The sequence below is a fragment of the Chanodichthys erythropterus genome, chromosome 12 (genome assembly GCF_024489055.1).
Source record: "Chanodichthys erythropterus isolate Z2021 chromosome 12, ASM2448905v1, whole genome shotgun sequence".
Taxonomy (NCBI): domain Eukaryota; kingdom Metazoa; phylum Chordata; class Actinopteri; order Cypriniformes; family Xenocyprididae; genus Chanodichthys; species Chanodichthys erythropterus.
The window spans coordinates 19,047,044-19,072,746 of record NC_090232.1 but is presented as its reverse complement, the minus strand read 5'-3'; the positions used below and the strand labels follow the sequence as shown (position 1 = coordinate 19,072,746).

Sequence of the window (25,703 nt, the reverse complement as noted above, 5' to 3'; positions counted from 1 at the left end):
TTCTGTCTATGTACAGTCGCAAAGTGCGAACTGGACAGAGTAAAGCCAGGGCTGGGTCTGCCTCCTCCGAGGGCAGCGCTTGCAGGCTCACCACCTGGTCCCTGAAGGGAGTGGTAGGAACCTTGGGCACATAGCCAGGCCGGGGTCTTAGTACCACGTGGCTATCACCCGGCCCGAACTCCAGGCACGATTCGTCGACCGAAAATGACTGAAGGTCCCCTACCCTCTTGACGGAGGCCAATGCCACCAGCAGCAAAGTCTTCATACACAGAATCTTTAAGTCTGCTGACAGCAAAGGCTCAAAGGGAGCAATCTGAAGTGCTCTCAGCACCAGAGTGAGGTCCCAAGAGGGTATGGAGGGGGGACGAGGAGGATTTAACCGTCTCGCCCCCCTAAGGAACCTGATGACCAGGTCGTGCTGACCAACAGATTTGCCATCTATGTGGTCGTGGTAAGCGGATATAGCAGCAGTATGGACTTTGAGGGTGGAGGGGGACAGCCTACGCTCCAACCCTTGCTGCAAGAAGGAAAGCACGACTCTGATCGAGCATCTTCGGGGGTCTTCCCGGCGAGAAGAGCACCACTCGACAAACAGGTTCCACTTCGAGGCGTAAGCACGTCTCGTAGACAGTGCACATGCCGAAGTGATGGTGTTAAGTACCTCAGGAGGTAAGTCACCTAGAACCTCCGCGTCCCGTCCAAGGGACCAGACATGGAGTTTCCAGAGGTCTGGACGCGGGTGCCAAAGAGTGTCCCGTCTCTGAGAAAGAAGGTCTTTCCTCAGAGGGATGGGCCAGGGAGGGGCTGTCGCGAGGAGTGAGAGTTCTGGGAACCAGGTCCGGTTGGGCCAGTAAGGCGCAACTAACAAGACCTGCTCCTCGTCCTCCCTGACTTTGCACAGGGTCTGTGCAAGTAGGCTCACTGGGGGAAACGCATATTTGCGCAGGCCCCGGGGCCAGCTGTGAGCCAGTGCATCTGTCCCGAGTGTCCCCTCGGTCAGAGAGTAAAACAACTGGAAGTGGGAGGTTTCTGGTGAGGCAAACAGGTCTACCTGAGCCTCTCCGAATTCTCTCCAGATCAGCTGAACCACCTGGGGGTTGAGTCGCCACTCTCCTGGCAACGCAGCTCATGATAGCTCGTCGGCCACACGGTTGAGCACACCGGGAACATGAATGGCGCGAAGCAACCTCAGATGCTTCCGACTCCACAGGAGGAGATGGCGGGCGAGTTGCTACATGCGACGGGAGCGTAGACCACCTTGACGGTTGATGTACGCAACGGTCGCAGTGTTGTCCGTACGGACCAGTACATGCTTGCCCCGAAGCAGGCCTTTGAGGTGGCTCAGAGCAAGGCGTACTGCCAGCAACTCGAGGCAATTGATGTGCCAATGCAGATGGGGTCCCGTCCAAACCCCTGAGACTGCATGCCCGTTGTACGTGGCACCCCAGCCGGTGGCAGAAGCATCTGTGAAAACCACAGCATGCCGGGACACTTGTTCTAGGGGCACACCTGCCTGGAGAAACAAAGGGTCCGACCACGGACTGAGGGTTTGGCGGCACTCCTGAGTGACTGGCACCCGGAACGTGCCACGCTGCCACGCCCATCTCGCAACTCGGCCGTGAAGCCAGTGCTGAAGCGGTGTCATATGAAGCAGACCGAGCGGTGTTAGAGCCGCCATATGCCCCAGGAGCCTCTAAAAGAACTTCAGTGGGACCGCTGTCCTGCCGCTGAACGTATTCAGGCAGTTCAACACCGACCGAGCACGTTCCTCTGTGAGGCGTGCCATCTGTTCGACCGAATCCAACTCCATACCGAGAAAAGAGATCCTCTGCACTAGGGCGAGTTTGCTCTTTTCCCAGTTGACCCGAAGCCCCAACTGGCTGAGGTGACTGAGCACCAAGTCCCTGTGTTCGCACAACTGATCCCGAGACTGTGCTAGAATGAGCCAGTCGTCTAGATAGTTGAGAATGCAAACACCCTGTTCTCTCATAGGAACAAGGGCTCCCTCCACGACTTTCGTGAAGACGCGGGGAGACAGGGCCAGCCCGAAGTACTGTACTGATATGCTCGACCTTCGAACACGAATCTCAGGAATGGCCTGTGTTGCAGAAGAATCGAAACATGGAAGTATGCGTCCTTCAGGTCGATCGCTGCAAACCAATCTCGGAGACGGATGCACTCGAAAATGCGTTTCTGCGTGAGCATTTTGAACGGTAGCTTGTGGAGGCTCCGATTCAAAACTCGCAGGTCCAAGATCGGTCGTAACCCGCCGCTTTTCTTGGGTACAATGAAATCGGCTGGAGGGGCTCAAATTGGCTCAAAGGGACCACCGGTGTACCCGCAGCAGGGCAGCGAGGTGGAACACAGGGATGCGGCTCGGGGGGCTCTCTTTGTGAGGCGGCCCGAAGCGGCGTCACAGTGTGCTAGGCAACACTTACCTGGCTCCATGGATGGACAGAGGGAGCAGTCGAGGCTTTGGCTGCCATCTGCTCGCTGCTGTCCGCTGGCGACAGAAGAGGGGGATGAGAGTGGTGAGGTTTTTCTCCTCCCACTGCTCTCCAAACCCTCTTCAGACCTGGAAATGGAGGAACTGCTCTTTTAAATTTGGGTACCGCTGCCTCTTGGGTCAGTGGCAGAACAGAAACAAACCTAATAAAAGGATTTACCACCAGGCCCTCCTCCAGGGGTGAAAGAGCAGCCCCACCCATCTCTGGGTCGCCCGTCTCAGGGGTGATTCTCACCAACCACTTAAACAGCTGCAGAGACGGGAGGCGTCATCTCCCCGCAATGGACACAGCAGAGCCTGCTGGGCCGGAGTTTGTTGCAGGGGACGACACCCTTGGCGACGAGCAGACTGAGGGGCGGCCCAAGAGGAACTCAATGGTTTGTCATGGGAAGCTCCCCGATCCGCTACTAACTGAGGAGAACCGCTGGGCTCAGTCCTCGACAGTGTCACCGAAAAGGCCACCTCGTAAGATGGGATTATTGAGAAAGCATTTAGCTTGACAACCTCTCACACCTCACAAGGTAAGCCAGGGGGCATTTCTGGACCACTGAGGTGGACATCGTCTGGCTGAGGGCCTGCTCAGAACTACCCTGCACAGAACTACCCTCATGCAAAAAGAGTGCCTTGGCCTCACATGCAGGGTGGGTGTGGTCTGTGTACAGCCACCCCATCCAAGAGGGTAGTGAGAGAGGAAAAACTTATGCAGATTTTGGCACCTTTGGCATTCCATATTTATGGCACCAATATACCCCCATACTGCCAAGTTTTCCATGCACATCTGGAAGACCCAGGAAAGCATGGCTGTAAACTCCAAATTTGAGTCAGCATTAGCACACACCATTACAGTGGGCAGCGTCACCCTCATTTCCAGAGCATAACAGCACTCTCTCCGATGTTGCAATCGACGTCTGTCCCTCAGCTGGAGCTCTGAATGAAATGCTAGGTTCCCTGTGCCATGACAACCCGCGCTGCAGCCCGGCAGCTCGACGGCACACGACACGCAGAGGAGCGAGAGGTTTGCTCTCGTTGATCTCCACGGTCTCCCAGAGTGTCGGGCAGACCTGCGGCTGTGCTTTTACAAACAAGCGGCAGCTGGCCAACAACAGAGGGAACTCAAGCTTCCCGGAGAAAGAGGAGTCACTACCGGCTTGTCGACGTGATCATGTTCTCATATGAAAACATGAACACCCACAAACATCATTTCACGAGTTCACATTTACATATAATTAAGTACGGTAAGGGTTATGCATATTTGGCGTGCTGTCCGGGGGGGAGGGCTCCGAGCTCGGAAATTTTGGCCCGAACCCAGAGTACTCCCCCCCCTTCGTTGAGAGAGAAGTAGATAGAACTGAAGTGAGGAGAAGGGGTGGAGGAGGGATGCTGATGAACTGTCAGACGAACGGAGGTAAGTCTGCTGTATTTATACCTCTTGTCTTGATTGCATTGATTAACTGAATGCTCTCCACCTGAGCTAGTTAAGTTAATTATCTGCACCTGTTCCTCCCGAACCTTGTTTAATAAAACATCATTTCAGCACGCGCCCAGACATGTGAAACGGTGATCGTGGCCGTCAGTGAGGACAGGAACGACCGCATCCAGAAACACAAGTAGGATGTCATCTTTAAAAAGACGCAAATCTACTCGCTTGCAGAGAACTGGAACAAACACCGTTCGGCTCCGAAGCGAAAAGCTAAAGATGCAACGCACCTGCTGCTCATTATATACCCGCGCTGCGAGGCGAGCAGCTGATGCATATGATTTCATGCCAATGTGCATTGGCTCGTTTTAGTTACACTCGAAGTAGATTGGCCTCTCTAGAGAGATTCCTATTCGTACGTCGAACGTGACCGACTGAATGGGAACTATGTTTCTCAGGGTAGTTTGGTATTCAGTTACAATGCACGCACGTTTGTCTCCCGCTCGTATCGAGTCTATCCTGATTAGACTTATGCCACTACTCATCCGCGGTAGTTGACAACATCACTACGGCTAGAGCCCCCTCTACAAGGTGCACTTATGCCAGGAAGTGGAGTCTGTTCGCTGAGTGGTGTTCTTCCCACCGGGAAGACCCCCGAAAATGCCCGATCAGTGCCGTGCTTTCCTTCCTTCAAGAGGGTTTGGAGCTGAGGCTTTCCCCCTCCACCCTGAAGGTCTATGTGGCTGCCATCGCAGCACATCATGGTGTGGTCGATGGCAAGTCACTAGGAAAGCACGACCTGATCATCAGGTTCCTCAGAAACACCAGGAGGTTAAATCCCCCTAGGCCTCGCCTCATTCCCTCTTGGGACCTCTCTGTTGCCCTCACGGGTCTGCAGAGAGCTCCTTTCGAGCCCCTTGAGTCAGCCAAGCTGAAACATCTGTCTCTGAAGACAGTGCTCCTGACCGTGCTCGCCTCCTTCAAGAGGGTTGGGGACCTGCAAGCATTTTTTTTGGGAGAGGGAATGCAAGCACTTTTCCCGCCCTTCAGTTCAGTTCCCTGTAACGGTGAACCCTGTGGAGATCCTCCTGCATCCTGCGGCGCTAGGTCCATTGCTCGTGTGTATGCCCGATTGGTCTGCTCTTGTACTGGGCTAGATGCCCATATGCTGTGATTCCCTGTGGGTAATCCCATATGTGTTTGTCCACGGTACAGTTTCCCTGATGGTAAACCGGTGTCTTTCCCTGGACGGCTTCGCTCTGCCCTGTCTCTGATTGCTAGTATGTTCATCCCAGAAGGTAGTACCTACATCAGAGATCTTCCATATGCGTTACTGTCCTCAAGCCAGTCCATATGTGTTTTCTGCACATTACCTCCCTTCAGGTAGGGTGTGGTCTCCGTAGCTTTCCCCTCCTCGGGGAACGCTTTCCTTGCATTTTGGTCATGGCTGAAAAACGTGGGAATTGAGTCCCGAAGCACTCTTCCCCGGGGGTAAGGAACAGCAGCTTCGACTTTCTCCATTGCATCGCCCTGTCCTCTCCATCCCACTGGTATGGAAGACATTCTTTGTCTTACTCTTGTCTAACGTCGAACGTGACTGACTGAATGGGAACGTCCAGGTTACTATTGTAACCCCTGTTCCCTGAAGAAGGGAACGGAGACGTTACGTCCCCCTGCTCTGAGTCACCGCTGAGCAGCCAGATACCTATCTCGGCTCCTCAGCAAAAATATGAATGAAGGTGAGTATGCAGGCTCTATTTATACCTGGATGCCGGGGGTGTGGTCCGGCATGTAAATCTCACTGGCCAATTCCCATTGGCTTGTTTTGTATCCTTGGAGGTGATTGGGCTCCCATGCGAGTATCGACGTAACATCTCAACGTAATGTCTCCGTTCCCTCCTTCAGGGAACGGGGGTTACAATAGTAACCTAGACGTTTTTTGTATACTTCGTCAAAAGTCCAAGCGGCAACTATAGTTGCCTGTGGGCAAATTACTTGTAAGTACATATATCATGGGGAAATTGGGTATACTGTGTTTAATGGGTTAATAAATCAAGGTTATTGGTCTTGTTTAGTGCTTTTTGCTTTCATAATATATTATTTTGTTATATATTATATATTGTTATTTGTTAATTTATTTTTTAATTCATTTATTTTTTGTTTGTTTGTTATATGTGACACTGGACTACAAAACCGTGGGTACATTTTTTGAAATTGAAAGGTGAATATATATTAGCTTTCCATTCATGTAGGGTTTGTTAGGATAGGACATTTGGTCGAGATACAACTATTTGAAAATCTGGACGGGCATCATGCCCCATCCTTTGAGTACTCGTTTTTGAGACCCATCAGTATAAAAATCCCAAACTCTAGTGTGTATGTGTGTGTAGTTAAGAGCTTGTCTTGTTCTCCTGACACCCTCTGTAGTGCTCTTGTCTGAGGTCATCATGTCATGGCAATGATTGCGTCAGCAGAAGAAACTCTGAGGAGCCTGGGCCAGCTGTCACTTCATGACTCTGTGCTCATGGAACACTCATGGGAGAGTGTGTCTGAATTTAATGTGTGATTTCTCTAGATTGCAAATCAAATGTGGACCTACTTCCTACTTAACCATACAGATATGTTTATGTACTGCATAGGCCTATACAACACTGATAATTAGAATGGCAGCTTTAGATTATACTATATCATATCACCACATGCCACCTGAGGCTGTTATGTCATTTTGTTTTTTCTAAATTGTTCCAACCTCTCGTTCTAGCTCCTGAGGAGTTTGTCTCATTGGCTGAGATGGAGGACACCTTGTTGAGGAATCTTTTTCGGGGTTATCAGAAGTGGGTGAGACCTGTCCTTCATGCCAACGACACGATTACCGTTCGCTTCGGTTTGAAGATTTCCCAGCTGGTGGATGTGGTGAGACACACACACACACATATCCATTGTAATATCTGATCTTCAACTAAGTCACAGAATTACTAAGCAAATAGCACACACACAAACAATGATGTATTTTTATGTTTTTACTCTTTACTGAACACAATGTGTAAACATGCACAAAGGGTGAAAAAAAGTCCTTAGGCTAATGACATAAAAACAGTACAATGCTGTAAGCTGCTTTGCTGTCCGAGAACATCCGAAGTTCAAAAAAGAGAACTAGGATGTTCCAGATGAAACATAAAACCAAGGTTGAACAGATTGTTTTTGTCTATTGTTGTTTACCCAGAGGCACATGCACATAGTCAAACTCAGGCAAGTCCAAATAAAAGCAAAATAGACTCTATTTACTAAAAATCGACCCACACATTACTAGTCTTGTGGTGAACAATCAATCTGTGCAAGTTAAACCACAGAATGTTTTATTTATTTTTTTTGTCATCTTGTAATCTGAAAGTTTGCTGCCCTTTTGGAATGGCATTCATCTATTTTCCTCATTCTCTTTCACTCTGAAATATGTTACAATGCTGAAGTCGGTCGCAACTTTAATTGGAACAGCCAATTCTCACTTTCATTATAGAACAGAACTGATTAGTTTAGGAAGGATATGAGAATGGCAACTCAGATCATAGTTTATAGACTTTATTTACTCAACACATCATCATGACAACCAGCTGTATCATACTTTTTCTATACTCTATCTAATTTATTCTCTCTCTGTTCCCCTCTTCTCTGGTGACCCACTGTATTGATCTTGCTGATGCTGAGCGTTCAAGAACCTGATTAAAAATTCTTGTGTGTGTGTGTGTAATATTACTAGACTTAGTTTTATTATGCCATACCACAACACAATATTTCCAGATGATCATTTGTGTCAACAGTTCTATAGAACCCTTTTTAAAAAAGAAACCAGAAGACGCAGTTTGGGCTATGGTCGAACATAATTAGAGTTTAAAATGAAACTATTACAGTATTTCACAATTGCTAAAACACATTTCTTGAAACCATCACTCATTTTCTCAAAACATTAAACACAAATCCAATCTTCAAACTAATTTCACAAAACTTCTGACTCTTGTGGCAAAATCAAACAAAGCTTTCAGATCATACTCACATTAAGCAAAATATAAACACATACAGATCATTCATTAGACACTACATTAAAAAATGGAAAACACAACATCCAGAACATGAGGTTACAGAAAAAAAAGTATATTGTAACACAGTGCAACACAGTGCAAAACGTGTTTTAGTGAGTAAGAATGTGTTTAGAGTTTTGCCAAAAGAGTGGATGAGATTTGCAAACAGTGTCTTAACTACCTGAACTTCTTTAAGGTTTTTGCCTACAAAGTGACTGATTCGACAAATGGGTTTAGGCCACTGAGCATTGGGTTCAGAGAATGGGGTTTAGTGTTTTAACAATTGTTAAATACTGTAATACCAATTATGTAATATGTATTTAGTATTAAAAGGATAGTTCACCCAAAAATGAAAATTCTGTTGTCATTTACTCACCTTCAAAGAGGTTGGCTTCCATTGTTGGCTTCCATTGCCTTCCATTGTATGAAAAAAAAAAATAATAACTTTTTTTTAATTGTTCCAAATATTGTTCCAAACCTTTGGAAGAACAAAAAAAAGTCCTACAGGTTTAGAACGACACAAGGCCAAGAAAATAATGATAGAGTTTAAATTTTGGGGGAAACTTTCCCTTTAATATAAACTATTTAATAGTATTTATAATATTTGGATATTACATTAATGATTAACATACTATTGTAGTACATAAAAAGACTTAATAATTTTAAAGAAAGACTGATACAGAGATCTGTTAGTATTTTAAATAAAAACACAATGCAGAAGTAATTTGGAAAATTAGGTGTTTGAAACCAACTTACTGTTATAGAAAACAACCATTTGTGTAACTGGACTTTTGACTCGTAACCTTAAAATTTCTAACCTTAAAAAGATATTTGTCTTGAAACATCTTCCCTTTGTCACAGCTAGCCTCTGTCTTTTCTATGGCAAAATCAGTGTTGCCTCTGTCATGTCTTGTGTAAAATGTGTGAACCATGTGGTTATGCAGAATTTTTGGATCGGATTTTAGGTTTAGGTGCTTTGAAATATTTTAACATTTGCGTCTAGACCTTATGCAAACACCCGACTGTAAAATGGATGGTTGTGAATAATTCTGTTAGAAATTTTATAATTATTACATAATTATGTTGATTAGCCCTAGAAAACATACTATTCTTTTCTTTCAGATGTATTGGCAATCATTTGTTTTATGTAGATGTACTCAGGCATTCATTATTCATTCATTTTACCATGGTGAATAAGCGGAGAGTAAAGCCAGTTGAGAGAGGTGTAAGGTGTTATGAGAGGAAGCCCTCTGGTCACTATGAACTGTCACTGCATGGTAAGAGCTGCAAAAGGATTCTTCAGATAATTATTTGAACAGAACACAGGTTTGGAACAATGAGAGTAAATAATCACAGAATTTTCACTTTTATTTGAACTATCCCTTTTAACTAGTGCCAGTTGCCCACGTTAAAAAAAATCAGTCTGAGTCAGTGCAACAGTCCATAAATCCATAAATCATGCAATAATGCATTGTACAGGAAGTGTGTGAGTTATTATGTCTTACTGTATGAACATATTTGCATTTGACACTTCCCCCGTAACTACTGGCTATTTGATAGTGGGAGGTTAATAAATCTACAAGATGTGGAGATGTTTAATCGTTTACCTATGAAATGTTAATTTCCTTTGCATACTTCAATGGAATTAGAGTAAAGCAAACAGCGTTCTTGGTGCTCAGTTTTTCTGAAGTTGTTTTGTTATTGTAAAGACAAGTTGTTAATACAATCACATTTTACTTATTTACAATAATTTCAATGAAAAAAAAACTTGGCTTAACAAAGATCCAGAGTTTTACACTGGCAGTTACAACTTTATTGTGGATTTAACAAGTGAAGTTGATCATTCTGTAAAAATGGACAGAAATTGATTTTTGGGTGAACTATCCCTTTCATTCTTATTGAGTATGCAAGCAGGAGGTCAGAAGCTGTCCAAATATAATGTTTACATCAACATAACATCCTGCTAACTAAGAATCTGATCTAAAAATCTGATTGATTTTTGAAGACTGCCTTTGATATCCCACAATCCTGTTCATGCTTTTCAGTGGTTTGTGGAAAAAATAAAATGCCATCTGATGGAGAATTTAATTATAAAAATAATTTATAAATGTACATTTTTACTAACTAACATTTTTGGCTATAAATAAGTATTTTAGTCATTAAATATTTGCTTGACTATGTCTAAAGTTCACTTTGTTGGAAGCCTTTTTGAAGCCTATTTAGACTGGGCAGTGAGGCGGCAAGGCATTTGTTTTAGGATTCAGACATATCCCATATATATTAGTCCTGCAGAGCCACCTGATGGTCATATCCTGTAATCAACACTACTTGGTGTTCAGCGCTCACCTTGTTGTCACGACTTTTACAGTGTAAATTTTCTGGCTGGTGAAACACTGAACACTGTGGGAACAATTGATTTTCACACCATTCTTATTTAACAGATGTGCCTCAGTATATTGGTTCCTATTCAGGGTTTGAATTTCAATTTAATGAAACAAAAGACATAAGATACTATCTTTTGTGCTGCATATATAAATAGCACAGTTGAGTTAACCACTTTTATGACACAAGTAGGTCAATAGTGAGATTTTTTTAGAGGCTTTGAGAGAAATAGTGCATTTGGGTTCATTTAAAACATGTTATGTACTTCAAGCTCATGTATGGTGTAAAATTATTTTAGCAACTATGGCTATTTATCTCCTTTCATTCTGCATTTTCTTCATTTCTCTCTTCAGGATGAAAAGAATCAACTAATGACTACAAATGTCTGGTTGTGGCAGGTAACCCAAGGAAATTTGGCTTTAATAGTATGTCCCAGAATACCTTCTTGATTTATACTTTATTGGTCTATTTCTTATAGGAGTGGACAGACTATAAGCTTCGTTGGAATCCAGAAGATTATGGTGGAATCACATCCATCAGAGTGCCCTCAGAAACTATCTGGCTACCAGACATTGTCCTTTATGAGAAGTAAGTCTTTTCATGATCTCTTATCTGTGTATAATGTCATACAGGTTATTATATATTACATAATGCAATTGTATCTTCTTTTCATTCAATGTTAATCGGACTACAATTTGCCAGTTTCTTTGTGCTTGTTCTAGATGACACACACTAGGTGTATTTAAAGCACCCTGTTATGCTTTTTTCTGATAATACCTTTCATGTAGTGTGTTATATAGCTGTTAGTGAATGTAAGGTCTACAAAGTTTTGAATATCAAAGTGCACAATGAATGGAGTGATTGTATCCTGTAAGAAAGAACTGATTCTGAGCTGCCTGAAACAAGTTGTCAGTGATTCCAGTCTTACTTCCTGCTCAAACCTTCGTAGATTTGTAACAAATTTGCATAATGCCAGCATATGGTCTTTATTGGCTGCCTATGAACAACATCTAATTTGACTTGCCCTCAAAAACTGTAGTTGTAGCTGAGGCTGGAAGGATTTGTTTCATGTTGTCGACATGTCAAGAAGACATGGACGTGACGTGGACTTGGGCTCGAATTGACATCATCGTTACTGTTTATTTCACTGTGTATGTATACAAGTGCTGAGCAAGCCTCTGGAGCTGAAATACAGGTATGGTAATAGCCATTTCATTTCTGACACACACTGTAAGCGGTTGACCATTCACAACCAACTGGCCCATCAAATCAATGTAGGCTCTCGGAGAGAAGAGAGAAAATCCGTTATTGAACCGTTTCAGACACCACGAGAAAAAAGTGATGCTGTAATGCATATGAGAAAATGTAAGTGGTGTTTTTTTGACCTTGGATGTATGTAAACCTATTGTAGGAGACTGGTTGATGTACAATATGCCACCGTCGCAGTGTTGTCTGTCCGGACCAATATGAGCTTGGTCGAAACTGGTGCAGGGCCAGCAGTGCTGCTAACAATTCAAGGCAGTTGATATTCCACTGTAGTCTAGGTCCTGTCAAGGAGCCCGAGGCTGTGTGCCCATTGCATATAGTGCCCGATCACGGTCTGAAAGTGTGGCCGCTGAACCTGGGGCGATGCCGGACAAACTGAATTGCATAACCGAGTCTGATCGACGAGACAGGATGGGAAGCGCTAGCCAGGCCACAGACACCGTGAAAGTGACATCAGCAGAAGTACAGACATAGGCAATGAGGGGCAGCGAGGTGGAGCGCTGTATCCCAACTCGGGAGGTGTAGTGTCCCGAAGTAGAGGCAGTGAGAGTGATGAGACTCTTACCTGGTTCCACCGAAGCATCAAAGGTTTGGCTGGAGGCCCAGCGTCCTCGAACCACAAACTCCTTTGCTGTGGCGGGGGAAGAGGGGGTTGAGAATGTTGCATCAAACCACTGTCAAACCACGACTCATGTAACCCAGAGATTGAGAAATCTGCTCTTTTATTAAAATTGTGGGTACCACTGGCTGTTGAGCCAGCGGCAAAACAAAAACAAACTCTTTCAACAAAGGAGTCTCGGTGCCTCCTCTGGGGGAAAGAGTGGTGCGTTAACCACCACATGGATAAGAGCAGCTCCCTCCATCTCCGGGGTCGCCCGTCTTAGGGATGTTGCTTTGCCGACCGCTTAGAGTGGCTCCAGGCTGTAAAAGGTGTCTTCCACGACTTTGTGACCTCCTCATGCACCTCAGGGAAGAAAGGTATTGGGGCTGGACGATGCTGTGCAGCATGGCCTGCGCCAACCTCGAGCATTCAGAGCAGGGTGGAGGGTTCCACTCAAGCCTGATGCTTGCAGCGGCCCGGGAAAGCATGGCTGTCAACTCTGGGTCTGACTCAATCTGCACTACTCTTCCAGAAGGGGGGTAGTACTGCTGAGTCTTCATCCCCGGAGGACTCATGCCCACCCTCTGATGCAGCAATCAACATCTGGTCCTCCGCAGGGGCTCCAAATGAGATGCTGGGTCCCCAACAGGAAGCTCCACAGCCCGCGATGTATGTGAGGAGTGGAAGGACCTTTGGGACTGGCCTGGCGGGAGAGCTCCCACTATAACTCTCAGATCACCCTGCGTATTAACCAAAGTGGTTCTCTGCGGTGCAGAGAGACCATAACGGGGAATAGTGAAGGAGATTCCATCTTTTTCAAGGTAATGAAGTCTCAATCTTAACATCGCGATGATCATGTTCCCACAGTGAGAACATGACCCATCAATGAATGCTGCCTCACTGTGTTGATGGCCCAGACACGTGAGGTAGTGATCATGGCTCAGATGGGGCCAGGATGTCACCACATCCAGAAACACACAGGTGAAATGCCATCTTGAAAATGATGTAACGTCACCCGTGCTTTGCTCTTTTAGGGAAACTGCTCTTTTATTTTGAAGCGCCCAGGGGTGAGATTGCTGCACTTATCTGTGCAAACTGCAAACGTGGGGCGGAAACACAGCTGAGTGCGCCTTATCTCCAACTGTAGTAAGACTTCTCTCAAACAAAGGCAGATAGTCTGTCCACAAAGACTGCTGTAGAGACAACCCCTTGGCTCCGAAGCAAAATCTGAATGAGTGAGTTGCCGGCAAGCTTATATAGGCTTTCCATGCAAATCCCACTCGCCAATGTTCATTGGCCAGTTTTCTTATAACCTGAAGGTGATTGGGCTCCCATAAATGAACTATAGTGTCCTGCACCCACTAGTAAAAAATATATAAAAAATCTCAAAAATGTCTGAATAATTTTTGGTTTGACTGTAGTTCTTACTTTAGATTAGGTCATGGACAATCTGAAATTGTCATTAAACCAACCTTTATTGACTTTAATTGCATTAGTATTAAGTGTTACTTAAAATGTTTACAAATACTTTAAAGGTGCTCTAAGCGATCCTGGGTGGAGTAACTTCCTGTTGACGTTCGAAGTGTTGTCAAACAAAACAGAGGCTAGCTAGACCCTCCATCCTCCTCCTCCTCCCCCTCCCCTCCGTGCTTCCTGAAACAGACATGAATGCGCATTTAAAATCATTCTTGTCGGTTATTGGCTGGAGCATGTTTATTATATTTTGTGGTCCAGGCTGCACCAGGTAGTTTTTGTTGCCGTTTTTGGAGCTTGTGGCGACTACAGAGACCGCATATTTTTTACAGTGTGTTCAGGGGACAGGCAGCTAGCGGATTGTGAGGAGATGTTTGCTGTATGTGACAAAAAATGTTTTGATCTAAAAACACGTGACATCGCTTAGAGCACCTTTAAGCTCCTATCTATCACCAGCTCCACACCCTCCACCCTCTTATTTTTTTTTTTTTTTTTTTTCGTCTGTCACGGCCAGAGGTGTCAAGTAACGAAGTACAAATACTTCGTTACCTTACTTAAGTAGAAATTTCGGGTATCTATACTTTACTGGAGTAATTATTTTTCAGCTTACTTTTTACTTCTACTCCTTACATTTTCACGCAATTATCTGTACTTTCTACTCCTTACATTTTAAAAATAGCCTCGTTACTCTTCATTTCGGCTTGTTTTCATTCCGGCTTTAAAAAAAAATAATAAAAAATAAAAAATATCCAGATAAATCGCGCCATCCGGATAGAGTGAATTTGATTGTGGTTGGATGAGAAGATAAAACATATAACGTACCATTCTGACACCCTATTGGTTTGTACGTAATCCATCACACCTGCACATCAAATCACGTCACACTCCAGCAAGGAGGACTAAAAGGTGCGTTCACGCGGCCTTGTAATTCCTGTAGTTACGAGATTCGAGCTTGTAAAAAGCGTTCACGTCCTCGTAGAGATCGTAATTACAGCTTGTAAGCTGGGAGTTTTCTGAGAGCTCCCACATGTTCCACCTGACCGCTGTAGATTCATTTAGGTGTTGATAGTGGTGTCATGGAAACGCATAATTCCTAGTCCAAGGACCAAAAGGACGTGAACAGCTCCGAATATAACGTCACGTGTTGTCATGTCAAGATTCCGGTAAATACGAGGTGACGTGAACGCAGTAATAGTCAGTGTTGGGGGCATTACTCAAAAAAGATGATTTCTTATAAGTTATTATTTCTACACTACTGGCTCATTTAGGCTATCAAACGGGTGCTTTCTCTTCGTCCTCTGCAAATTAAGCTAGGTAACGTAATGTTAGTTCGATAGAGAGACGTTTAAATCGTATACCGGTTTTTAAAATTTTTTTTTTTTTTTTTTTTTTTAAGCGCGACCCTTTTATTTATGTGACACATAGTCATATACAACCATGTAACTAAACAAGCCAAAACGAATTAATTTAAAACGAAACTTAAGGTAAACCTGCATTGCTCTCATGGTATACCTCTCTCTTTCAGTGAAGTGGAGCAGTGCTCTTGCTGAATGGCACGGATTGCACTACAGACTATTGTACCTTTTATATGTTTTTTTTTTAAACTGTATTTTATTTTTCATAACGAACAAGCTGCGATGTCACGTTTCCAGTGCTTTGTTGTGTGCGCGTGAGGCGCAGGCGCGATCAAACAGCTGTCTTTAAAGGGGACTTGCCTCGTCGTCATGGCAACGGTTCGTGAACAGGTCAGATTACGTCAGAGTTTGTTGGATGCTCAGACGACCAAACAAACGCCGATTAAAGGTGCCCTAGATTCAAAAATTGAATTTATCTTGGCATAGTTAAATAACAAGAGTTCAGTACATGGAAATGACATACAGTGAGTCTCAAACTCCATTGTTTCCTCCTTCTTATATAAATCTCATTTGTTTAAAAGACCTCCGAAGAACAGGCGAAGCTCAACATAACACCCACTGTCACGTAACAGTCGGGGTGTACGCCCCAATATTTGCATATGCCCGCCCATGTTCCCAACATTATGAAAGGCATTAGACAAGGGCAGGCATTAACGTCTGGAGCAGCACAACCGAACCATCAGACTAGGTAAGCGCGCAAGAACAACAGTGAAAAATGGCAGATGGAACAATAATAACTGACATGATTCATGATAACATCATATTTTTAGTGATATTTGTAAACTGTATTTCTAAATGTTTTGTTAGCATGTTGCTTATGTACTGTTAAATGTGGTTAAAGTTACCATTGTTTCTTACTGTATTCACGGAGACAAGAGCCGTCGTTATTTTAATTTTTAAACACTTGCAGTCTGTATAATTCATAAACACAACTTCATTCTTTATAAATCTCTCCAACAGTGTAGCATTAGCTGTTAGCCACGGAGCACAGCCTCAAATTCATTCAGAATGTAAACAATATAACAGTATACAATACTCACATAATCCGACGCATACATGCCGCATGCATGACGAACACTTTGTAAAGATCCATTTGAGGGTGTAAACTTTGTTTATGTACTGTTTAAGGCAAGCGCAAGCTTGGGGGCAGAGAGCATGAGAATTAAAGGGGCAGTAGCATAAATCGGCTCATATTTAATGATGCCCCAAAATAGGTAGTTAAAAAAATTAATTAAAAAAAATCTGAGTATTTTGAGCTGAAACTTCACAGACACATTCAGGGGACACCTTAGACTTATATTACATCTTGTAAAAAAACATTCGATGGCACCTTTAAACATGTTCAGTCGGGTAAACAGACTCCGACCAACGCCAACACCTATCCAACAAACGCCAACAGAGAGTTTGCTGGTGTTTGTTGGTGCGGTGTGAACTGAAACAGCTGAAAACAGCTGGCAGGTGTTAATGTCAAGCCCTGATTGTTACTAAGCCTGCCCTGGGTACACCAAAACTACCCGCATTTTTCTTGTCCGTTGCCCTCACAAATTTCTGCAGTTAAGCTTGGATGTACATTTACATTCCAATAAAGGTTATTAATGCCTCTGAATTTTGACTTTTTGCACCATTAGAATACTTATAGGCAACTAGTCATGATATCTTCCACTCCATGAAACCCATGTTAATGGTCAGTAGTACACATATATGGTGCTTTAATGTATTTGCATTGTACTAAAATGCGTTCATTTTCAATGGACATATATGCGGCTGAAACGGGTAGCCTAGTGCATCCCAAATTTTTCAACATTAACATTTTAATATAACATTATGGTCATTATGGCCTTTAGAAAAATGTTTTTTTGAGGAGGTGGAGTACACAATAGGCCCCTGTGGCGCGGCCTAAGCTTTTGTCCTTAATGGCATTTTTTCCCCTACATTACTTTTACTTTTATACTTTAAGTAGTTTTGAAACCAGTACTTTTATACTTTTACTTGAGTAAAACGCTTGAGTTGATACTTCAACTTCTACAGAAGTATTTTTAAACCCTAGTATCTATACTTCTACTTGAGTAATGAATGTGAATACTTTTGACACCAGTGGTCACGGCTCGAGGTCGTGCCTTCTGGAGGGGGGGCTAATGTTACGTGTATGTTCTGTTTATTTCAGTTTCTAGTTTTTATATAGCATATATATATATATATATATATATATATATATATATATATATATATATATATATATATATATATATATATATATATGTAGAAGCTATGATATATAAACTATTAATTAACTATAGTTTGCAAATTATTGGAAGTACTTTATTACTATATAGATATTATAAAGTGTTACTGCAATGTCCTGTCAACCACACAGAGCCTCCGAACATTGCGGCATTGACATTTCCATGGGCGATCACCACTCAAATTTTCAACAAGAAATTTGAAATATAGTTGCTAATATCATGTCTGTCTCTCTCCGTCTCTCTTAGTGCTGATGGACGGTTTGAAGGGTCTCTAATGACCAAAGCCATTGTAAGGTTTAATGGTACCATCATGTGGACTCCTCCTGCCAGCTATAAATCCTCCTGTACCATGGATGTCACCTTTTTCCCCTTCGACAGGCAGAACTGCTCAATGAAGTTTGGATCATGGACATACGATGGCACTATGGTGGACCTGACCCTGCTAGATGCATACGTAGACCGTAAAGATTTCTTTGACAATGGCGAATGGGAAATACTGAATGCCACGGGGCAAAGAGGCAGTCGGCGTGATGGCATTTACTCCTATCCCTATGTCACGTATTCCTTCATAATGAAGCGTCTCCCTCTCTTTTACACACTCTTTCTCATCATCCCATGTCTCGGTCTGTCATTTCTCACCGTGCTGGTCTTCTACCTTCCCTCGGATGAAGGAGAAAAGCTTTCCCTCTCCACCTCCGTTCTTGTGTCTCTCACTGTGTTTCTTCTTGTCATTGAAGAGATCATCCCATCTTCCTCTAAAGTCATTCCTCTGATAGGAGAGTATCTGCTTTTTATCATGATCTTCGTCACATTCTCAATCATCGTAACTGTCTTTGTCATCAATGTCCATCACCGTTCTTCTGCCACATACCATCCCATGGCACCGTGGGTTAAGAGTCTTTTCCTCCAGAGATTACCCAGACTGCTCTGCATGAGGGGGCACACTGATCGCTATCAGTACCCAGACATCGAGCTGCGGAGCCCAGAGCTAAAACGAGGGATGAAAAAAGGGCAACAGAAGAGTGCCGGAGTTGGACGAGGGGGGTTAAAGGAAGATGAGAACCAGGCCTGGATTGCCCTGTTGGAGAAAGCCACTCACTCAGTGCACTACATTTCCAGACACATCAAGAAGGAACACTTCATCAGAGAGGTGAATGATTTGTTCATATAGTACACACTCTATGGAGGACTATGAGTATAAAAAATTAAGCAATCAATTTTCATATTATTAATTATAAAACAAAAATGTAAATGAATTGCTTTATATACTGTATATATATATACACACACACACACACACACACACACACACACACAGGTGCTGGTCATATAATTAGAATATCATCAAAACGTTGATTTATTTCACTAATTCCATTCAAAAAGTGAAACTTGTATATTATATTCATTCATTACACACAGACTGATATATTTTAAATGTTTATTTCTTTAAAATCCCAAATTCAGTATCTCAGAAAATTTGAATATTACTTAAAACCATAACAAAGAAAGGATTTTTAGAAATCTTGGCCAACTGAAAAGTATGAACATAAAAAGTATAAGCATGTACAGCACTAAATACTTAGTTGGGCCTCCTTTTGCCTGAATTACTGCAGCAATGCGGCGTGGCATGGAGTCGATCAGTCTGTGGCACTGCTCAGGTGTTATGAGAGCCCAGGTTGCTCTGATAGTGGCCTTCAGCTCTTCTGCATTGTTGGGTCTGGTATATTGCATCTTCCTCTTCACAATACCCCATAGATTTTCTATGGGGTTAAGGTCAGGCGAGTTTGCTGGCCAATTAAGAACAGGGATACCATGGTCCTTAAACCAGGAACTGGTAGCTTTGGCACTGTGTGCAGGTGCCAAGTCCTGTTGGAAAATGAAATCTGCATCTCCATAAAGTTGGTCAGCAGCAGGAAGCATGAAGTGCTCTAAAACTTCCTGGTATACGGCTGCGTTGACCTTGGACCTCAGAAAACACAGTGGACCAACACCAGCAGATGACATGGCACCCAAAACCATCACTGACTGTGGAAACTTTACACTGGACCTCAAGCAACGTGGATTGTGTGCATCTCCTCTCGTCCTCCAGACTCTGGGACCCTGATTTCCAAAGGAAATGCAAAATTTACTTTCATCAGAGAACATAACTTTGGACCACTCAGCAGCAGTCCAGTCCTTTTTGTCTTTACCCCAGGCGAGACGCTTCTGACGCTGTCTGTTGTTCAAGAGTGGCTTGACACAAGGCATGCGACAGCTGAAACCCATGTCTTGCATACGTCTGTGCGTAGTGGTTCTTGAAGCACTGACTCCAGCTGCAGTCCACTCTTTGTGAATCTCCCCCACATTTTTGAATGGGTTTTGTTTCACAATCCTCTCCAGGGTGCGTTTATCCCTATTGCTTGTGCTTTTTCTTCCCCATGATTGTGTAGCCTACAGAACTAAACTGAGAGACCATTTAAAGGCCTTTGCAGGTGTTTTGAGTTAATTAGCTGATTAGAGTGTGGCACCAGGTGTCTTCAATATTGAACCTTTTCACAATATTCTAATTTTCTGAGATACTGAATTTGGGATTTTCCTTAGTTGTCAGTTATAATCATCAAAATTAAAAGAAATAAACATTTGAAATATATCAGTCTGTGTGTAATGAATGAATATAATATACAAGTTTCACTTTTTGAATGGAATTAGTGAAATAAATCCACTTTTTGATTATATTCTAATTATATGACCAGCACCTGTAGTCAAGATAACATTTTTGAGATACAAAATTTATTTTACAAGAGAGACCTGTACAAGGTAGCAGAACATACAAACTGACAACAAGATTTTTTGACTGTACTCTCAAAATACAGTACTGTCAAATACAATATATATATATAATATTTTTTTTTTTTTTTTTTTTTTTTTTTTTGATGACCTCTTTTCAAACATTTCTCTGGCCATGGCATGTTTTAGGGTGTGTCTCTTAAAATTCTGGAAATTCATTGGCTGCTGCCGCCTGTGAAATGTCCAGTGGTGTTGGTTTTATAAATGTATTATCGTACACAAACATTTTTAAACTTGAATTAAATTAATAGTTTTAGGTCTTATTTGTCAATTAGAGAAGTGGTCAAAGATGGTTTTGCAATTAAAAATAGGCCAAATTGAGGCAAGATTATGTCCTGTGTGAACACCATAATGCTAATTGTCTGCCTTAAGAAGACAATTTAAAGTTAGAGGTTTTGTAAAGTCTGTGAAACATGCTTTGATATTTAGTTATTGATAATATGTACTTGCTTCCTGCTGTGTATTTAGTGTATTTTGGTCTGTTTGTATCCCAGGTCGTTCAGGACTGGAAATTTGTGGCTCAGGTGTTGGACCGGATCTTCCTATGGGCCTTTCTCACAGTTTCTGTGCTTGGGACCATCCTCATATTTACCCCGGCTCTACGGATGTACCTCAGCACACCTTAAAAACCCACAATAATTCAGCCTACCAAATCTCCTTAACCCAAAACAACATTCTTATGACCCCTTTGAAATTGATGTAGTTCCCACAACATTACAGTAATCCCTCTAAAAGTCCTTTTCCACATCTGTAATCCGCTCCAAATTCAGCTTCTCTCTCTCCCTCCTAGATGCTGTGTTCAATAGTTCGACTAAAAATAGCAAAACTCAGCTGAAATTAAGTTTAGGAATCTGCCCATTTAACACATAACTAAAAGGCAGCTTATACAGTTGGAGGAGTTTGGATCTGTGTAATCTCTCTAAGGGGATCATGGTTTTAAAGATCTTCAATTATTTGACTTTAATGTGACTTTTCATTTTTCATTTCAGATTTATTTATATTTAAAATAATTTAGAAAAATAATTTAGAAAATATTTTTACAGGTTTAATGTTTCAACTGTCCATGTAAGTAATATTTTACAGGTAAAAAACCTATTCACTCTGCTTTTTAATTTAATTCACCACTTTTGGAACAAAAATGCAATCTGAATGGAGTTTAAATCAGAAATGATCACCAGCCATGCTTAATAAACGTATATTAATCTTACAGGTCACATTTTGTATTAGGTGTCTTTGGCTACTATACTTACATCAATAATAATAACAATAATACAGATATATATTTGGTATCATGTACTCATTATGTTCATGTTGTAATGCAAAACATTTTTGCCTCTATTGAGGTGGATACGGTCATCCAAGGTTAGGGACAGGTTTCATGGTATGGTTAGGTTTAAGAGTAGGTGTAAGGAAAGGGTCAACAATGTAATTCTAAATGTAATTAAAGAAATGAATTACAGCTGTACTTACATGCAGGTATTTTAAATAAAATATAAAAATATATGTACACAATAACGGCATTGTACCAAATTATAAATTTAAATATTATTACATAGTAGTTAAAGACACTTAATCTGAAGTGGGCCCCATGATATTTACTGTAGTCTATCATCTTTTTTTCCTAGTTTTTAGTACTGTAAATGTAATCATAACTAGTTACCATTATTAGCAAGGACTGCATTATGAAACCCTCCTTAATTTCTGGTCATTGCTGTTGTATGTTGTTTGGAAATTTAATTGTACAAGATCAATTTGTGTAAATAATCTTGTCAGTGACCTGTTTTCTAATGTCTTTTACTCCATAGTGGCAAATCAGAAACAATTCTTTATGGTTCAGAATAGCCTTGCATTTTGCATTGGAAACTTGAATGAATCTGTGTTATTTGCATCCCTTAAATTAATAAAGAAATAATGTTTTCTATAGAACCCCAAACCTTTTTTTTTTTTAATGATTTATGATAAAAGTGTTATTTAGGAGTAGATATATTGGCAATATGTCAGTTCCTCTCCAAAGCATCTTTTTTTTTTTCTTTCTAGAGATTATTCTGGTGTTACATATATTAAAGTCAACACGAAATCTTACTGTACATGATTTATCAGTGCACACTCTGCCTCTTCGACAACCTTTATTATTGGCTTTCAAAATATGATTTCAGAAGTAAAATAAATGAATACCAGTTCATGTTGTCTTTTGTATTCATGAAGAGTGTGTATTTAATGTCTAAGCTGCTTTTGTATTGCATCAAAGAGAAATTATTCAAATGAACAATGCTGTAAGGTGTTGTTGACAGTGTAGTTTGCCTTCTTGATAGACAGCCTCGCCTGGGAGTGATATTGTCTGGACTCTCAGAGAAGCACAGAGCATGAAAAATTTCCATTTCTAGAGCATGTGAATTCCTCAGATATGTTTTCAAGCCACATCTGGGCTCTGTAATCATTGACATAGCAACCGATAATGTGTAAACGGTAGATTGAATTTCACGCTGTTGTGCCATCCCTTTCTTTTCAAAGCATGAGCTGTAGGTGCATTCTCTTGAGGTCCCCCATGTGCTTTTGCAAATCACAAGCTGTTCTCTTTTAAAATATTCATTGATCAAAATTCATTTTTGATTATTTATCAATATTATTCTAATTCGTGCCACAAAAATACTTTCTTTTATGTACAGCGAACACAGCATGGCTGTACCAACATGTACAAAATTTACATTATGGTTGTAACGTCTCGGTTACATAGGTAACCCTCGTTCCCTGAAGGAGGGAACGGAGACGTACGTCGGACAGACCGACGAATAGGAATCTCGCTAGAGAGGCCAATCTACTTCGAGTGTAACTAAAACGAGCCAATGCACATTGGCATGCAATCATATGCATCAGCTGCTCGCCTCGCAGCGCGGGTATATAATGAGCAGCAGGTGCGTTGCATCTTCAGGTTTTCGCTGAGGAGCCGAACCCAGCAGGCGGCAGCATCAGCAGGACAACGCCTGTGGCGACGAGACGTACGTCTCCGTTCCCTCCTTCAGGGAACGAGGGTTACCTATGTAACTGAGACGTTCCCATTCAGTCGGTCACGTTCGACGTACGTCGGACAGACCGACGAATAGGAATCCCTACCAAAGCGCCACAGGAGCTGCCCTCTTCCAGCGCTCTGTCGTGAGCCACCTGAACCCCCTTGCCTAAGGACGGTGGGACCAGGCTCACACAGAGAGGGTCGATCACTGTTGTTCCCAAAACCCACTCAGTGCGACAATTGGATAACGCTGGGAAAGCGTAGCCTTACATGCGATAAGGAACGCTGCGGAAGCCATATCCTTCCCAGAAGGAGTTATATGGATAAGTACATATGGATTAACCTTGTAGGTTGTACAACATATGGAAGAACTGGGGTGACTCCACTCGGTGAGAGATGGGTTCTCCCAGAGGGAAAGACACGGGCTTCGTTTAGGAGCAGCCGTGGAAAAAGCCATATGGGATCCCCGTAGGGTCACACATATGGAACCCAGCCTAAATCCGGTTCTCAAGGATACAACGGAGTATAGGCCTGGCGCCAGACGCTCCGCCACGTCGGCTGCCGAAGGGTAACCGGAGGACTCAACAGTGTCTGCCCGTAGGGACTCTCTGGAGAATAGAACGTGCATGTAGCGCAGCAAGCCGACACTAAGCCGGGGCCTCTCTGTGCCTCTGACCTGAGGCGAGAACACGGGAGGAGACCGGCTCGACACGAAGGCTAAAGTATCTAGCGAACGTGTTAGGTGTCGCCCAGCCCGGAGCTCTACAAATGTCTGTTAGCGAGGTGCCACGAGCCAGCGCCCAGGAGGATGCCACACCTCTCGTGGAGTGAGCATGCAACCTGAGCGGGCAGGGCACGCCCTGAGCTTGGTAAGCCAGGGCGATGGCATCCACTATTCAGTGGGCCATCCTCTGCTTGGAGACAGCCTTTCCCTTCTGCTGGCCTCCGTAACAGACAAAGAGCTGGTAGAGGTCCTGAAGCTTCGAGTTCTGTCTATGTACAGTCGCAAGGCGCGAACTGGACAGAGCAAAGCCAGGGCTGGGTCTGCCTCCTCCGAGGGCAGCGCTTGCAGGCTCACTACCTGGTCCCTGAAGGGAGTGGTAGGAACCTTGGGCACATAGCCAGGCCGGGGTCTCAGTACCACGTGGCTGTCACCCGGCCCGAACTCTAGGCACGATTCGTCGACCGAAAATGACTGCAGGTCCCCTACCCTCTTGATGGAGGCCAATGCCACCAGCAGCAAAGTCTTCATAGACAGAATCTTTAAGTCTGCTGACAGCAAAGGCTCAAAGGGAGCAATCTGGAGTGCTCTGAGCACCAGAGTAAGGTCCCAAGAGGGTATGGAGGGGGGACGAGGAGGATTTAACCGTCTCGCCCCCCTAAGGAACCTGATGACCAGGTCGTGCTGACCAACAGATTTGCCATCTATGTGGTCGTGGTAAGCAGATATGGCAGCAGTATGGACTTTGAGGGTGGAGGGGGACAGCCTACGCTCCAACCCTTGCTGCAAGAAGGAAAGCACGACTCCGATCGAGCATCTTCGGGGGTCTTCTCGGCGAGAAGAGCACCACTCAACGAACAGGTTCCACTTCGAGGCGTAAGCACGTCTCGTAGACAGTGCACGTGCCGAAGTGATGGTGTTAAGTACCTCAGGGGGTAAGTCACCTAGAACCTCCGCGTCCCGTCTAGGGACCAGACATGGAGTTTCTAGAGGTCTGGACGCGGGTGCCAAAGAGTGCCCCGTCTCTGAGAAAGAAAATCTTTCCTCAGAGGGATGGGCCAGGGAGGGGCTGTCGCGAGGAGTGAGAGTTGTGGGAACCAGGTCTGGTTGGGCCAGTAAGGCGCAACTAACAAGACCTGCTCCTCATCCTCCCTGACTTAGCACAGGGTCTGTGCAAGTAGGCTCACTGGGGGAAACGCATATTTGCGCAGGCCCCTGGGCCAGCTGAGAGCCAGTGCATCTGTCCCAATTGTCCCCTCGGTCAGAGAGTAAAACAACTGGCAGTGGGAGGTTTCTGGTGAGGCAAACAGGTCTACCTGAGCCTCTCCGAACTCTCCCCAGATCAGCTGAACCACCTGGGGGTGGAGTCGCCATTCTCCTGGCAGCGCAGCTTGATAGCTCGTCGGCCACACGGTTGAGCACACCGGGGACATGAATGGCGCGAAGCGACCTCAGAAGCTTCCGACTCCACAGGAGGAGATGGGGGGCGAGTTGCGACATGCGACGGGAGCGTAGACCACCTTGACGGTTGATGTACGCAACGGTCGCAGTGTCCGTACGGACCAGTACATGCTTGCCCCGTAGCAGGCCTTTGAGGCGGCTCAGAGCAAGGCGTACTGCCAGCAACTCGAGGCAGTTGATGTGCCAGTGCAGATGGGGTCCCGTCCAAACCCCTGACACTGCATGCCCGTTGTACATGGCACCCCAGCCGGTGGTAGAAGCATCTGTGAACACCACAGCATGCCGGGACACCTGTTCTAGGGGCACTCCTAC

At 43.8% G+C, this 25,703-nt stretch overlaps 1 protein-coding gene across 1 annotated transcript; it reads left to right on the top strand.

The window, feature by feature from the left end:
- Nucleotides 1-1,653: 1,653 nt before the first annotated feature.
- On the top strand, nucleotides 1,654-20,828 carry chrnb3a (cholinergic receptor nicotinic beta 3 subunit a). Its single transcript, XM_067402761.1, has 6 exons — nucleotides 1,654-1,662; nucleotides 6,693-6,836; nucleotides 10,732-10,776; nucleotides 10,857-10,966; nucleotides 17,623-18,526; nucleotides 20,697-20,828. The coding sequence occupies exons 2-6, from the start codon at nucleotides 6,714-6,716 to the stop codon at nucleotides 20,826-20,828; spliced, it is 1,314 nt and encodes a 437-aa protein (XP_067258862.1). The 5' UTR covers nucleotides 1,654-1,662; nucleotides 6,693-6,713.
- The last annotated feature ends 4,875 nt before the right edge of the window (nucleotides 20,829-25,703 follow it).